The sequence below is a fragment of the Malaclemys terrapin genome, chromosome 14 (assembly GCF_027887155.1).
Source record: "Malaclemys terrapin pileata isolate rMalTer1 chromosome 14, rMalTer1.hap1, whole genome shotgun sequence".
NCBI lineage: Eukaryota > Metazoa > Chordata > Testudines > Emydidae > Malaclemys > Malaclemys terrapin.
The window spans coordinates 40580593-40597451 of NC_071518.1; the positions used below are offsets into that span (position 1 = coordinate 40580593).

The following is a 16859-nucleotide window of genomic DNA, read 5'->3' on the forward strand; positions in this document are numbered from 1 at the left end:
ACCCGAGCCCCACTGCACCACTAACTGGGAGCCTGCCCGAGCCCCACTGCACCGCTACCTGGGAGTCTGCCCGAGCCCCACTGCACCACTAACTGGGAGCCGCCCGAGCCCCACTGCACCACTACCTGGGAGCCGCCCGAGCCCCACTGCGCCGCTACCTGGGAGCCGCCCGAGCCCCACTGCACCACGAACTGGGAGCCTGCCCGAGCCCCACTGCACCACGAACTGGGAGCCTGCCCGAGCCCCACTGCACCGCTACCTGGGAGTCTGCCCGAGCCCCACTGCACCACTAACTGGGAGCCTGCCCGAGCCCCACTGCACCGCTACCTGGGAGTCTGCCCGAGCCCCACTGCACCACTAACTGGGAGCCGCCCGAGCCCCACTGCACCACGAACTGGGAGCCTGCCCGAGCCCCACTGCACCACTAACTGGGAGCCTGCCCGAGCCCCACTGCACCGCTACCTGGGAGTCTGCCCGAGCCCCACTGCACCGCTACCTGGGAGCCTGCCCGAGCCCCACTGCACCGCTAACTGGGAGCCTGCCCGAGCCCCACTGCACCGCTACCTGGGAGTCTGCCCGAGCCCCACTGCACCGCTAACTGGGAGCCGCCCGAGCCCCACTGCGCCGCTAACTGGGAGCCGCCTGAGCCCCACTGCACCGCTAACTGGGAGCCGCCTGAGATAGGTGCCGCCCAGCTGAAGCCTGTGTCGCTATCCCCCTCCCGCACCCCAACCCCCCTCCCACACCCTAACTCCCTCCCAGAGCCCACACCCTTAGCCCCCTCCTGGAGCCCGCACCCGTACCCCCTCCCATCCCCCAACCCTCTGCCCCAGCCCTGAGCCCCCTACTGCACCCCAAACCCCTCATCCCTGGCCCCACCCCAGAGCCTATACCCCAGCTGGAGCCCACACCCCAATCCCCTACCCCAGCCCTCAACCCGCTCCTGCACTCTGAACCCCTTGGCCCCAGTCCAGAGCCCCCTCCTGCACCCCAAACCCCTCATCCCAGGCCGCACCCCCAGCCCGAGCCCTCACCCCACCCCACACCCAACTCCCTGCCCCAGCCCAGAGCCCCCTCTTGCACCCTGAACCTCTAATTTCTTGGAGTTTGTTTGTAAACAGAGGCAGGTGATTACGCAAACAAAAGGCTTGTCATTAACTTAAATTAAGGATGGTTAGATGACCCTGAAAGCATTGCAGGCACTTCAGTTAAAAGAGAGGAAACAAAGGGTAGGAATGAATGGTGAGAAGTAAATGGGGTCCCCCAGGGGTCTGTACTGGGCCCAGTCCTATTCAACATATTAATAAATGATCTGGCGAAAGGGGTAAACAGTGAGGTGGCAAAGTTTGCAGATGATACTAAACTGCTCAAAATAGTTAAGACCAAAGCAGACTGTGAAGAACTTCAAAAAGATCTCACAAAACTAAGTGATTGGGCAACAAAATGGCAAATGAAATTTAATGTGGATAAATGTAAAGTAATGCACATTGGAAAAAATAATCCCAACTATACATACAATATGAGGGGGGCTAATTTAACTACAACAAATCAGGAAAGAGATCTTGGAATCATTGTGGATAGTTCTCTGAAGACGTCCACACAGTGTGCAGCGGCAGTCAAAAAAGCAAACAGGATGTTAGGAATCATTAAAAAGGATAGAGAATAAGATGGAGAATATCTTATTGCTCTTGTATAAATCCATGGTATGCCCACATCTGGAATACTGCGTACAGATGTGGTCGTCTCATCTTAAAAAAGATATACTGGCACTAGAAAAGGTTCAGAGAAGGGTAACTAAAATGATTAGGGGTTTGGAACAGGTCCCATATGAGGAGAGATTAAAGAGGCTAGGACTTTTCAGCTTGGAAATATGATAGAGGGATATAAAATCATGCGTGATGTGGAGAAAGTGAATAAGGAAAAGTTATTTACTTGTTCCCATAATACAAGAACTAGGGGGGACCAAATGAAATTAATGGGCAGCAGGTTTAAAACAAATACAAGGAAGTTCTTCTTCACATAGCGCACAGTCAACCTGTGGAACTCCTTGCCTGAGGAGGTTGTGAAGGCTAGGACTATAACAGGGTTTAAAAGAGAACTAGATAAATTCATGGTGGTTAAGTCCATTAATGGCTATTAGCCAGGATGGGTAAGGAATGGTGTCCCTAGCCTCTGTTTGTCAGAGGGTGGAGATGGATGACAGGAGAGAGATCACTTGATCATTGCCTGTTAGGTTCACTCCCTCTGGGGCACCTGGCATTGGCCACTGTCAGTAGACAGGATACTGGGCTGGATGGCCGTTCGTATGTTCTTACGTTGGCTCCAGGATGACAGGGTGAGAAAGGGCTCTGGGGATGGAGGGAGGGAGAATCCAAAATCACTGTGACACTCCACCCCATGCAGCCCCCTCCACCTGCACACACGCCACTCATTCTCTCGCTATGCGGCCCTCTAGGACTCGGTTCCCCCCCCCCCCACACACACACACACACAGCCCAGTTAGCAGCCCTGCTCACAGCAGCCTGACCCAGCACGTTCCCGCGCCCCACACACAAAGCTGCTCCTGTGTGCAGAGAGCGCAGAAACCAGCCCACAGAGGTCTCCTTATATAACACAGAGCACATTGCTGCAGGCCAGCCAGGTGCCCACGGTGGGCAGGCTTGGCCAGTGCGCCGGCCAAGGACAGGGCATCTCCTCCAGCGGGTAGCAGAGTTTATTTACTGACAGGGAGCGGCCTGGCTCCAGGAAGCGATGCGCTGCTGACAGACACACAGACCATTACGCAGCTACTGGCGCCTTTCCTTCACATCCCTGGCACAAGACTAGCCTGGCCCATTTCTAGTCAGTTTCACTTCCTGCCCTGGGATTGAATTAAATCCCCCACTCCTAAAGAGAGAGCTGGAGGCAGTTGATGTGTGATGTTTAATAACAAGGCATTCAGTATTGCAGGGGGGTCTCAAACTTCACTGCACTGTGACCCCCCTTCTGACTACACGACCACAGGATGGGACCGAAGCCGGAGCCTGCCCGAGCCCCATGCCCCGGGTAGGGGGACCAAGGGCTTCATCCCCAGTCAGGAGGCCTGTAACCTGAGGCTAGGTCTACATTACCCGCCTGAATCGACGGGTAGAAATCGATCTCTCGGGGATCGAATTATCGCGTCTCGTCGGGATGCGACAATCGATCCCCGAATCGACGCTCTTACTCCACCAGCGGAGGTGGGAGTAAGCGCCGTCGACGGGGAGCCGCAGAGGTCGATTTTGCCGCCGTCCTCACAGTGGGGTAAGTCGGCTCTGATAGGTCGAATTTAGCTACGCTATTCGCGTAGCTGAATTTGCATATCTTAAATTGACCACCCCCTGTAGTGAAGACCTGCCCTTAGACTTGTCATCCCCGTCAGGTCCCAGCAAGTCTAACGTCAGCTCTGGTGGCCCCATTAAAACCAGATGGCGACCCACTTTGGGTTCCTGACCCAGTTTGAGAACCACTGCAGTATTGTCACCAGCCCCCCGCCCCGCCCCGCCCTCCCCCCAAAATCACAGGATTGGCTTAAAACCAGGAGAGTTTTAAAAATAATAATACATTTTAGGTGCTTTTGAGTTGCCTTCTGAGTTTTGAACCTCTAAGGTTGCTGTTTTCCAGCTTTCCCCCCGCATCTGGGAGGGTTAGCAAGGTACCTTGCTACTAATGAAAGCAGAGCTTCTCCGTTAACCACAGGACTCCGGGGGCTGAGGGGTTAAAAAAAATCACTAGTGTGAGCCTCCCACTCAAATCACACGCGTGTGCAATACTGTGCCGTGCTGCTGCCCACTGCCAGGCTGGGCGCTTCCTGCTTGAGCCAGCGCTTGTATGTGTGAGCGGGGAATGGTCCCGCTATTGTGGGGAACTTCCCTGGCTTATACACGACTCCAGTGAAATGGGCTGGCGAAAGGGTCCGAGTCCTCGCTCCCACTCCCTTTACCCAGAGGCTGCCTGACCTCGAGGGCTCCCCTTCCACGCTCCTGTGTGGCAGAGTCCTCGTAACCCCAACACGGCTGGGCCCAGAGTTCCTGGGGGCGGGCAGGACTCGACCCCCCAACCTTGTCATGGTCACTTAGGGCAGGGGCTCGGGTGTCCCCACTCGGGGGGGGGGGCTCTTTCTGCACTGGACACTTCTCTGACCCACTGATCATTCCATACAGTTCAAAGCAAATACAAATGATTAAACAGCAACTAATTAAAAAATAGGAGCAAATGGCCAAGGAAAGCCCGTCACCCCGCTCCGTGGCCGGGGACGTCACAACCAGCCCCTCTGGAACGGCCGGGCAGTTCAGTCTGTTCCTCACACGGCCCAGGCCCCTGCCCAGGCCCTGGCTGTGCTGCAGGGAGGCTGTGGGTCGGACACTCGCTCTGGCGGTGGCCACACGCCCTCAGGCTCTAGGTGGCAGGACCCTTGTTCCCAGCATTGCCCCCGCCCCGTCAGGGTTACGATCCCCCCCAAGCCCGGCCTGCACTGGGCCTGCTGCCCAGGGTCCCCCTCGCTCTCCCCAGCTGCTCACCGCACCCAGCTCCGGACGGCCCCAGCCCCAGCTCCCGCTCCCGCTCCACCCTGTCTCAGCGCTGCTCTGCCTCCCGCTCCCTGGGCTGCGTCTCTGGCCCCTCTGGCTGGTACGACTCTGCTCCCCAGCTCAGCCTGGGGGCCTGATTGCCCCTCGGCCCTTCCCCTTCCTTTTGGTACTGGGAGCCAGCAACCAACACACCTCCACTGAGTGTTAGCAAGGGGCCAACAGCCCCCTTTCATAGGCACAGCACTGGAAGCGGGTGCGGCCATGTGCTGCATCACCAGCTTTCCTAGAGCTGGAGGTGCCTGGCTGCAGGTGACAGACGCAGGGTCCCACACAAGGGACAATAATACGCCCATCTCTAGCTCCTCCCATAAGAGGATCTCAAAGCACTTTACTGGTGTAAATGACTGGACCTGCTTAGCCCCCCTGGCAGCCGGGTCAGTAGCATCGTCCCTGTTTTACAGATGGGAACCACAGCGAGGCCAAGGCAGAGTCAGGAGTACAGCGGCGCTCTCAGCCCCCAGGCCTGTGCCTGGCCACTGCAGGAGGCTGGGGAGAGGGTTGCTCCCCTCGTTTGGTGTGATGCGCAGGGACGCTGGAGCCATGCTCTAAAGCCTCAGCACCTAGCCCTGGCCTCCCGGCAGACGCCATACGGATCTCGTTCCTACAGCCAGGCTGCCAGCTGCGGCCCTAGGAGGCCATGCTGCCCCCGGCCCGTGTACACGTCCGTGGCTCAGCTCCTACCCCAGTGGCCGCGCTGCCACAGCAGCGTCTCCCGGTTCTCCCGGCTGTGGGAAGCCAGGCCTGTGCTGTGAAGCTGAAGGCCCCATTTCAGCTGTGCAAGGTGGGTCTCTGGGGCTGGACAAGGCAAAGCCCAGGAGAGACGCGCCCTGCTCGTGCACCCTAGCACATCCCTGCCTAGGCTGGGCTCTGCCAGCCACTGTGTTTCCATGGGCAGAGCCCACAACTCAGTGCCTCCCACACAGTGGGGCTGGATGGGGGCCCCAGCTAGCACTAATTGCCACCCGGGCAGGGGGCTGGGGGCTGGGCAGGGGATTTCCTAGCTATCGCTTTGGGTGGCACTTGCAGCTCCACGGTGCCATCTGCTGGGCAGCAGAAGCTGTTGGAATAAGTCCAAAATGTAACACTGGCTAGAAATACCTGTTAACTGTACAACAGTTTAAAGAGACCATCTCAGGTTTAAAAAGACCAGCCAATCCTGCCCCCCATTGCACAGATATAATTCAGGATTGGCTCAGGCGCAGCCAATGGAATTATATCACCTAAAACCTAATATATGCAAATAATGCAAGTCCCCCCATCGCCATTGTTGACATCTTCCATTCTTAGCAGGAGACATTTAACAATCAGATTCGTTTTTCACTCGTGAGGCTGTTAATTCCCTTGTTCCATTTCTCTTGGCCTCCCCAGTGAAAACAGACTAGTCAGCTTTTCGGCACGTTCTAGGCACTGGCACTAGCTGCAATGTTTGCATTGCAAACCAGGAAGGGGGACTATTTTTAAAACAAATTTCTAGTTTGACTGTTGACAATAAATGCAGGAACCAGGGCTGAGCGTCTGGCAAAGCTTCTCTTTACCCCCCAGGCTTTTGGAGTGTGTTTCGGTTCCTTTACGCCCCACCCACAAAGCCCCAGTTGTAACCGAGTCAGGCAGGCCTGCATGGGCCAAAGGGGAGGGGAAGGCGCAGGCGCTCTCAAAAATGGCATCACTTGAGTGACTGATGCCTCCAATGCTTATGGCTCAATGTCCTAACTGATACAGCACCAGGCTGGGACCCAGCTGGTGTCTGTCCTGACCACCAACTCACACTAGGGAACCAGGCATGTGTCAGGAACAGCTCCCCAGCGGCCTGCCGTACATCAGCCAGTGACAGAGATGCCCCATGAGATGAAAGGGTCAGAGGTGAGCAGGGCCAGCTACAGTGCTTGGGCAGGACCTTTTGCACATGAGGCAGACACGCTAACTGCTACGCTACAGCCACGGTGGGCAGCTCTAGTGCCCCATTCCTCACCTTCCCCTCGCCTAGATCTCTCCAGCCCCTGTCTCAGTGCAGCGTCCGGCAACAGAAGAGCCCAGTGGTGCGGTGTGACATACCAGCGACAATCCAGACCAATGAATAGCTGTGTCACCCCTGCCCTCTAACCTGGGGTGTCCTTTCTGCTGTGGCCTCCAGCATGTAAGTCACTCCCAGCTATGTCTGTGTGTGCTGCAACCAGCCAGCCCCCCCTTGGCTCCTACCAGCCTGGGTTATGCTGCAGGGTGACCCCAGCACACCCCAGGCCTAGATTTCCCCCCGAAATGTGTGTCCTGTACTGCCCAGCCCTCCCCTGGACAATACAAGCCTGCACAAAGGCTGTTTGATTGATAGAAATGCTGTGCACACATCTTGTTACCCAAATGGCGTTTCCCAGCCACTCAATTCAAACACACCGGATTAGAGAAAACAATAAAACAAGTTCATTAACTAGAAAGAGGGAGATTTTAAGTGAGTCAAAGTAATGAGGCATAAGAGGCAGACGTGGTTACAAGAAAAATAAAGATAAAACACAACTGGTGTCTAACTTAAACTATGTTAAATTCACAGGAGTGTGCGGTTTTTGTACCCTTCCCAGACACAGCCGTCTTGCAAGGAAAGAGAAAAGTCAGGCTGGGGCTGTAGGTGCGAGACCAACAAGGGCAGTGCTCTGGGAAGCAAACGTGCTCACACTTTCTGTGATTGCTGTAGGAATACCTGGCAGCTATGATTCCTGCCTTTCATCCAGCTGGCTTCTTCCCCACCATGACCCGAACAGGTGCCATAGGGCCAGGAGCTCACTGCTAGCGAGTGGTGAGATTCAGCTGGCTTGACCAGTTCAGCCTGCCCCAATTCACCAATGTCACAATCTATATCTAATAGGTGTCATGTAATACCACCCCAATCCTTACTGTTCTTGCATGCTATATGTACACAGGGGTATTAAGAGTTGGGGCTACATGCTGGAATTATGACTAAAGTGTGTTTAAACCAGGCATGCCAGGGGAAGTGGCTAAACAGCTGTGCCCTAGACAAAAGCTTGTGTATTTGCTTCCCTGACCAGTGCGGTCATCAGGCAGAGACAACGAAGACCCATTTACATATTAGATAAACAAAGCTAGCGCATGGGGGAGGGGTCAGCATGGCAGCTACACTCCAGCGAGAGCGAGACGTTTGGGCTGGGTTTTTACATTGCAAAGGGTTACTGTTCTATAAAGACGGGGGGGCTGAACCTCAAGTGACGAGCAATTGACTCAACGGATTGTACACAACGTTACTGTATTATAAAAGCATGCCAAGCGAGGTGTGTTCTGACAGCCTATGCCACACTGGGGATTAATACCAGCATCAAATGTCTCTCTTAGTGCTAGATCCGGCCTCATGGCTATGCATCGATATTAGGCTTTACAAACGAAGCGTGACACCGTGTCTCCTAAAGAGGTGGGAATGTCACAGCTCTTCACCCATCTGGTGGAATCAAAACAATGGACGTCCACTGAAATGAGGTCATTGAACTTGGGCAGACCTAAGCAAAGCCCAAAGCCATCTTGGCACCCCTCACTAGCCCGACACAAGGGATCAAAGCTCTCGCAAGCTGAGAAAGACGAGCCCTTCAACTAAAGGGGAGGGCTGAAGTCCCTGAATATTGAAGCTAGGTGAGAAACCTGCCTGGGCCAAGATCGTTCACCTAGCACGCCAAGGGAAGCCAGCCCCTTGTTCCACTGTGGAAGGTCCTGATGAGGGAGAGTCAGCCATGGCTGGGAAGGACGATTGATAAGAACGCTGCCTTGAACAAAGACTGTAGCTTGTTAAGTCAATCAGTAGAAAGTGTATTTTGGTTTGTTTTATGGCTTCATTCCCGATACCTGAACTCACTTTATCCTCAGTATATTTTGGTACGACGTTTGTTTTGTTTCCTATAAATCGTCTCACTGCTGGGTTTGAAAGGAAGGGGGTATTTACCCCAGTTACGTTAACAAGCTGTAATGTGCGTTTGTCTTGTTAAGGAGCAACCAACCCCATTGTTTCTCCGAGTGTCCAGGTGAGGGCTAGATACTGCACACGGTTTGGGGGAAATTCAGGCCTGGGAGTGTGCTGGGGCCGCCCCGCTGGTGGTAGCCAGAGTAGGGCTGGAGACAGGCTGCTGCCCCAGGGCTGTCTAGCACACAGACACCCGGCAGGCTGGGCTAGGAGCTACAGCAGCAGAGCACTGCCAGGCACCCAGGTTTGCTGGCCTGGATCGTGCCCCCAGCAGCGGGACACCCACTCAGAAGCCATCACTTTCTGCAGCTCCCCCAGGAAAGGGTGCAGCTGTCGTCACATCAAGAGCCTTCCTTTGGCTAAGGGAGGTTCACAGGGCTGCTGACGCCGAGCACCGAACCAGGGATCTTGGAGGTTGCAAGTTAGCAGCCTCTGAACTGAGCGACTCCGGCAGCTGTGCGCTCCTCAGGGCGTTCCTTCAGGGCTCACACAGACAATGAAAGAGTCAAGGCAGCTCTGGTGTAGCTGGTTTATCAGAGCCAAGGAACGTTTTCTGCTTGGGCTGTGTCACGACCCCAGGTTTCCTGTACCTAGGACTGGGGGAAAACGGCTACTGCCACCAACGCTGCAACTTGTTCTTGTGTCACCCCCTCACTCCGCTCCCTTCGGCCAGGACCCTGGCCCCAGAGTCGAGTGATTGTTGATGAATATGGAAACTGCTCCTCAAAGGCCGCTCCAGGAAAACCCTGTCACCACAGCTCCCCACCAGGCTTGGCTAACACACGGGCTGTATTAGTTACAACTAACCCCACAAGTGAACTTCTGTACTGTTCATCCAGAGGTGCCCTCTTCACCTTCTCAAGCCCTGGAAAGTCTTATGACAGATCCCAGGTGAGACGTCCTCCTCAGAAGCTTCTGGGTCGTACGCCCCCAGCCCCGGTCTCAGTGCCGCCTTCCCTGATGGCCGAATCTCTGATGTCCTGAGCATCCAGCCAGGTCCTAGAAAAACCCACTTCTAGTTGCCAGCCTCAACTACCTCTCCCGCCTGGGCCTCTCCCGACAGCTGACATTTGAACAAGCAGTCCATGGTGGCTCCTAGCAACTGACCAAGTCCTGACAAAGTACTCAAATGTCAGGTTGTGGGCTGATGGCCAACCCCAGCTTTACTTCCCACAGCCTCATGCGAAAAACAGCAGTAACTCCCTGTCACGCGACTGGGACATGGGTTGTTTTAAAATAGAATATTGCAGCAGATAAAAATACAAAAATAAAAATGTTAATTATGTCATTTAATGTCTTTTAATCTTTGAAAGGCAACTCTTGCATGGATAGACCATAATTAAATTTTAGAATTTCTTAAACCCTGGTTTCCCATCACTTAACCACTCAGCACTAGCAAAATGAGATTTGTTTGGTAATACCATCCCAACTAAGGTTCAGGCACTACCATAGGCTAGAACCAATTTGCTGGCAAGCCTTCGAAAAGAACAATCACCCCAATGCAGCATGTCCAGATCAAGTGACACATTGTCTCCTCTTCGCTAACAAGAATCAGCCACCTCACCACGGAGCTAGAAGCAGGACAGGCGAAAGAATAGGTGAGACACAAGAACACACATGTGAGTCCCTGGTATTAATTACAGTACAACTTTTATTAATACTGGAATCTTCACAGTGCATTCGTTACTTGTAGCAGTGACTATTTAAATCAAGGGTGGGGTGGGGAACAGGATAATTGTCCGAAAAAGAAAAGAAAAAGAGAGGGTGAGGAAAGGGTAGCGGAGGGGGAGAGACAGGAGCACGAGGGGAAATAAATTAAAAAAAGAACAAGTTAACAACAGCACCAGAAAAGTTACTTCAGTCGAAAGACATTTTTTTAAAGGAAATTTTTTTTCTCTGTACAAAATGAAAAATAAAACCAAAAAACAAACAGTTGTCACGCGTCGTCATCAGCTCTGGTCACAATAAGAGGGGTGGGAGAGACGGGACGGAGAGAGGTTATAACTAATCTTTATTACACAGTGTCCGAGTAACAGGGTTGAGATGCGAGACACACACACACATACACACACACACACATCTGGGCTGGAGGGGCAGGATGGGATCTCCCATTTCGAGCTATGTACATCGTGGTGATCTGCTGTGCTTTGCATGAGGAGTGGGAGAGAGGAGAAAGAAAAGGCCAGGGAGGAAGGAGAGGTTGTGCTTTCTTAAAGGCCTTTTACAGATCCTTAAAATAACCATTTTCAAAGACTGACTAGGGCCTTCGGACCCAGGAACGTGGCTCCTTGGCTGCAGTTCAGACTTCTGCTTTTCACATCAGAGTTGGACTGTCCATGCTACTAGCTTGGCCTTTATTCTTAATGCAATCCCCCCTCTCCAGCCCCACCCATCACCCATCTGCTTCAGAGAGGCACAGGGATGTTCTGCTTGGCTGAAGTGTTTCTCAGAGAACAGGAGAGCCAACCCCCAGCATGCTGCTGAAAGGAGCTGCTGGCAGGCTACAGGAGAGATGAACAGTAAGATCAAAACCATGGGAGTCAACTACAGCGCAACTCCACCCAAATCAAAGGGATCTGCTCATCTCCGGTGCAACTCCACCCAAATCAAAGGGATCTGCTCATCTCCGGTGCAACTCACCGAAATCAAAGGGATCTGCTCATCTCCGGTGCAACTCACCCAAATCAAAGGAGATCCCCAATCATTGGGCCATTATATCCATAGTATCTCAGTCTGCGTATCCGGGGTCTGACATGGCTCCCATCGCTGTAGGATCCCCGCTGCCCAGCTACTGTTCAGTGCAAAATACACCAGGCCAAGGGTAGCCCTCGTGTGACTCCCTTCTCCTGTAATAGCCAAATGGTGGTTCTCTGTCCCCCGTCCCACTGAGGTCGGACACCTGGTGACGATGGTACCCTATAGCTATTGGCTATAGGGCTCCTTGGTGTAGGGCCAGGGCATCTGGCTTCTTAAGGTAAAGGGGTGAGGAAGGGAGGGGGGGTGGACTAGACCAGCTCTCAACCAATCATAACTCATCATTTATCTAGCAAGTTGGTTGAGTACTATTCATTCCTATCCAATCAGATGCAGGGAAAGACTAGCTCTCCCCTTTCCAAATCCAAATCCTACAGACCACATGGCCACTGCTGTTCAGCCAGGACACCCTGCCCCCAGCTTTCTCCCCTCCAGTCACGCACCCACTCATCACAAATCCCTCCTCCTTCCCAACGGCACCTTCCATTAGCCAGCAGGATGTTGTAGGGTTGGGGGGGTGGGGGGTTGGCAAGAGGCAGACAGCTTGAACACCCTCACACTCTACCAGCTCGACATGCATGGCAGGGGGCGTGGAGGAGACCAGGCACAGATTCAGATTCCAAGGCCAGACGGGCCCACTGAGATCACCTGGTTTGACCCCCCCCCAGCATGGCACCAGCCATAGGACTGCCCCACAGTACTCCCTAGAGCAGAGCTTTTGGGGAAACAGCCAGTCCTGATTTTAACATTGCCACTGATGGAGAATCTACCTCCACCCTTGCTAAATCGCTCCAATAGCTAATTACTCTCCCCGGGAAACATATACATCTCCTTTCCAGTCTGCATGTGTCTCGCTTCAACTTCCCGCCACTGGCTCGTGTTAGACCTTCGTCTACTAGATGGAAGCACCCATTATTCAATGGTTGTTCCCCATGTAGATACTTACAGACCGTGATCAAGTCACCCCTTAACCTTTTCTTTGTTAGCTAAACAGACTGAGCTCCTGGAGTACGTCACTCCACGGCAGGTTTCTAACCCTTTAATCAGCCTCGCGACTCTTCTCTGACCCTTCTCCAATTCACCCACATCCTTCTGGAACGGTGAGCACCAGACCTGGACACAGGATTCCAGCCGTGGTCACACCAGTGCCAAATACAGAGACAAAAGACCCTCTCTACGTCTACTCGACATTCTGCTGATGCATCCCAGGGTGGCATTCGCTCTTTTGGCCGTTCAGCTGATTCTCCCCCTCCCACATCTCTTTCAGAGTCCCTGCGTACCAGGAGAGAGTCCCCCAGGCCACAAGCATGGCCTATGATCTTTGTTACCAGATGTGGACATAGACATTTACCCTTAGTCAAATGCACATTGTTTGCTTGCACCCAGTTTCCGAAGTGATCCAGATCATGCTGAATCAGTGAGCCCTTCCTTTGGCACAGCTGCTGCAAGGTCTTGACGGGAGTGCGCTGGCCCCATTCCTGTTCTCCCACGGTATTTATCCGACCAACCCGGCAAAGCCCGGCTTACAAGCAACGAGGGAGGTGTGTCTATCAGACCAGGTTATGAACAGAACACAGACAGTCATCCCTAAATCTGTCCCCACCCTCCCGCCGCCCAAAATTAATGCTTCTGTGGCTCTATTGCCTCTAACTCGAAATCCAGTCAATGGGGGGACAGCGGTCATGCCACGGTCTATGGTTTTGCCATTGACTTCTGAGGAAGGACGCAGCGCCCCATCAGGGTGGCAGGAGCCCAGGAACCTAGTGCTGGGAGATGCCAAGAGGCCATGATTATTGGGGCGCTCATGACCATGAGCCCCAGGTGGCCTTGGGCGAAGCAGCATTAAATTTACCATCAGAGCTCAATGACAAGAAGCTGTGATCGAGGGCCCCCATGTGTCCCAATGAGAACCGTGTCCTCACAGACAGAACTCCAGCGGGGCTCATGGGCTCTGCCCGCCGGCTCTGCTCACCTGGTAACCGGTTGGGCCACTGAGGCGAACGGGCGTTTTGTAAAAGGAGCAGATCTGATTCTGCCACCTTTACTCCCACTGAGTAACACCTTCCTGTGTGAGGAGTCCCCATGCTTTTCAATGGGACTGTGTGGGGAGTAGTTTCGACTGGCCATGAGCCTGGGAGGGTCGGGGGAGAATGGCCCCTGAGCAAGACCTGAGATTCCCATTCCTCATGGGACGGCATCTTACTGGGAAAGGGACAGCTCAGGGCATGGGGTCCCCGCGGCACAGCCCTGTGTAGCGTAATGCCAGGGATGGGCCTCTCAACTCCAGGGCACTTCCCCATGACAAATCCACTGGGGCCCGGTGCGGGTTGTCCCAGACCTGTGCAGCTGAACCCCTGATGCCAGCGTTCTGTTTGTGCTGATCTGGTGGCTACGACGGTTAGTGGCAAGCAGGAGTGAGTGTGGCCAGATGCCCCCTCGTCATGCTGCAGAACCCTGCATACACCCCCAGCCGGGCACACGTGCACCCCCCCAGCCTGACACACACTCGCGCAGACAAACACCCAGATGGGGACTATGCTGCACGGACAGCCCCAGGACACCCAACCTGGTACACACCTAGCAGAAACCTGCTGGATTCATAGCTATCTGGCAGCCCCTTTACCCTGTACTTGGGTTACCAGTCCCAGGGCCAAAGGTCGGCTGTGAAGCTGGATTCAGGGAAAAGGTAACTCCTGAGCAGGCCGGATCCTTTAAACTCCCAACGCTGCTGTATCTGCCTGGCGCAGAGCTGTGGCCGGGCACCCCGACCCCTGCCGTGTCACTTTATGGCTAGAGACCCACACACGCAGCCTAGCCTCCCGAGAAACACGTGTACCCAATGCCCCCTGGCCTGAGATCTGGACACGCCGACAGAGCCGGGGAAGTCCTTCCGCATCTCAGCTAATCGGGCGGGGAAGAGAGCCTGGCCTTTGGAGACTATGAAGTGCTAGCCCCGGGGCAAACACGTAGGGGCAGCTGCTCCCCCAGCCAAGGCATAGGACACCAAAGCACCTCAGGGGACAGGGCCGTGTGTGCCAGGAATTCTATCCACTGCTCTGAGGCCTTTTCACTGCAGCGACGAGGGAGGGAGGGAGGAGAGAGGAGGGGGGTGGTCAGATGCTCAGCACAGGACTACGTGCATCTTCCGTCCAGAGGAAGAGGAGAGAGGTGGCTTGTGGGGACAGCAGCCAGCGGTCCTTGGCGTTGTGTGTGTGTCTATCTGTGTGTGTTCTTTATACTTATTATGTAGCTGCTTATTCGAGTCCAGGTTCGTGCCCCCCCAACAGACAGTGGGGGTGGCCCCCTCTTGTAGCGCTGCCTCCTGCTGGCAGCGAGGAGTCTTTAACAGCCAGGAGCAAGGTGTGGGACGGGGGCGTGAGAAATGAAATAGAAAACAGGCTCCAAAACCAGTTCAGTGCCTCCTAGGCGGCGCCTTGTAAGTTTGTTAGCAAAGACTTTTGATTTCCATTTAAATCTAGACTCGTCTCTAGCTCCATAAAGTGGCTTTGCCTCTGGGATTCTTTCCTGGGTTGATTTCTCTTCTCCGCTCAGTCCCGGCCCTGTGTTCGCTCTCTTCCCCTGGGGTGCGGTGGGAGGGAGGGGCGGCAGGTGGGGGGAGTGTCATCACAATATCCGGGGGGCGGATCTGTCGTTGGTGATGGTCCTGCGCAGGCGCACACCGCGCCGGATGGCTACCAGCATGTCTTCAGCGGGGGGCTCGCTGGAGGCAGCGGGGGGCAGAGTGGGCGTCTCCTCTCCAGGGCCGGGGACAGAGAGAGCGGTGGGGAAGGGGAATTGGCCCTCGCCCAGGGCATGGGCACTGGCCACCAGCTCGCCAATCTTCTCCACCAGGCTGTGCCGGTTGGCGGCCAGCTGCTGGTCCTCCTCTTCCTCGGCAGAGAGGTGCTGCCCTGCCCCCGGGTACACCGAGATCTCCATGGCGGTGCTGCCCCAGGCCGTGTTGGGGAGGCTGAGCCTCTTGGGCGAGGCTTTGGCGAAGTCCATGGCGTTTGGGGAGGCGTCATCGGCGTAAAACACACACTCTTCACTGCCCACCCGGGTGGGCCCAGTGTAGCCAGGGGAGTCGGGCACCGTGGGGGTCTTCACTGGGACGATAGGGGGCCGGATGGGGATGGGCCCGGCGTTGGAGAGGGTGCGGCGCACCGAGGGCTTGGTGGAGGGCGTGCGGCGGATGGTGGCCACGCCAGGGGGGGCGCTGGCCGGCAGGGGGGTCCCGGTGGGCAGCCCGGCGGTGGAGGCGGGGCGCTTGGTCTGGATCATCCGGCGGTAGTTCTGGGCGATGTTGCTGTTGCGCGGGATGGTGGAGGATTTGTCAAACTCGCTCTGGCTGTCGCACTCCACGTCGCCGTTCACCGAGTAGCAGTCGTAATCCGAGCCTGGGGGCAACACACAGCGTCAGTGCGACACGGGCACAACCAACACATGCAGCACAATCACCAACAACACGCAGCGTCAGCGCGACACAGGCACAACCAACATATGCAACACAATCACCAACAACACGCAGGGTCAGTGTGACACACCACCACAACCAACACATGCAGCACAATCACCCACAACATGCAGCATCAGCGCGACACACCACTACAACCAACACATGCAGCGTCAGCTCAACACACCATCACAACCAACACATGCAACACAATCACCAACAACACGCAGTGTCAGCTCGACACCACCCCACAACCAACACATGCAACACAGTCACCAACAATATGCAGTGTCAGCACAACACAGGCACAACCACCACAACTAACTCATGCAACACAATCAACACAATCTAGCATTAGCATGGCACAAACATATCATAAAACCGCCAGCAGTAACACAACCACAGCCACAACATGTGCAATACGACCACTAGCAACACATCCAACACCACATATCATAAGCATGGTGCACACACACCACAACCACACCACCAGCAGCAACACAACCACGTGTGCAACACAACCAGAGCCACAATACATGCACCACAATCACCAACATCAGCATGACACACAAACCACAACCTCCAGCTACAAAACCACCAGCCACAGCATGCACAACACAACCACAAAACATGAACCAGCGAGACAATAACAACTGCATTATATACACAGAACCACCAGCAACAAAACCATTCCACACACAATGACCACCAGCAACTCAACGACATCACAGAGCCAAATTGCCAGCACTTATAATCAGCATGATCCAAAATACACATCGTTACACATAATACAACCACAACTTACTATAAAAAAAACACAATACAAACATAACAACCAGACTACACGCCACACAATCAAAACATCACATCACACACCAACAACCACATTACACGTAACACAAACATAACACAACACAGAAATAAGCAAACAAAGCATAACACAAAAATCATACAAAACACACACACACCACTTACAACACAGCCACAACACCCCACCCCACAGTCCTGGCTGCAAATGTGACCAAAGCCCACCCACCACTCCACAAACCACCATGCAAACACAAGCTGGTGGGCAAACGGAAAACCACATTTT

The 16859-nt window shown here is 54.4% G+C and overlaps 1 protein-coding gene across 7 annotated transcripts in view; it reads right to left on the reverse strand.

The window, feature by feature from the left end:
* Nucleotides 1-10190: 10190 nt before the first annotated feature.
* MTSS2 (MTSS I-BAR domain containing 2) overlaps nucleotides 10191-16859 on the reverse strand; it is a 94424-nt gene continuing 87755 nt past the window's right edge. For all 7 annotated transcript variants that reach the window (XM_054048708.1, XM_054048709.1, XM_054048714.1 and 4 more), the window contains one exon: nucleotides 10191-15710. In XM_054048708.1, the coding sequence (XP_053904683.1) occupies nucleotides 14938-15710 (773 nt within the window). In that variant the 3' untranslated portion in view covers nucleotides 10191-14937. The remainder of the gene's footprint in view (nucleotides 15711-16859) is intronic.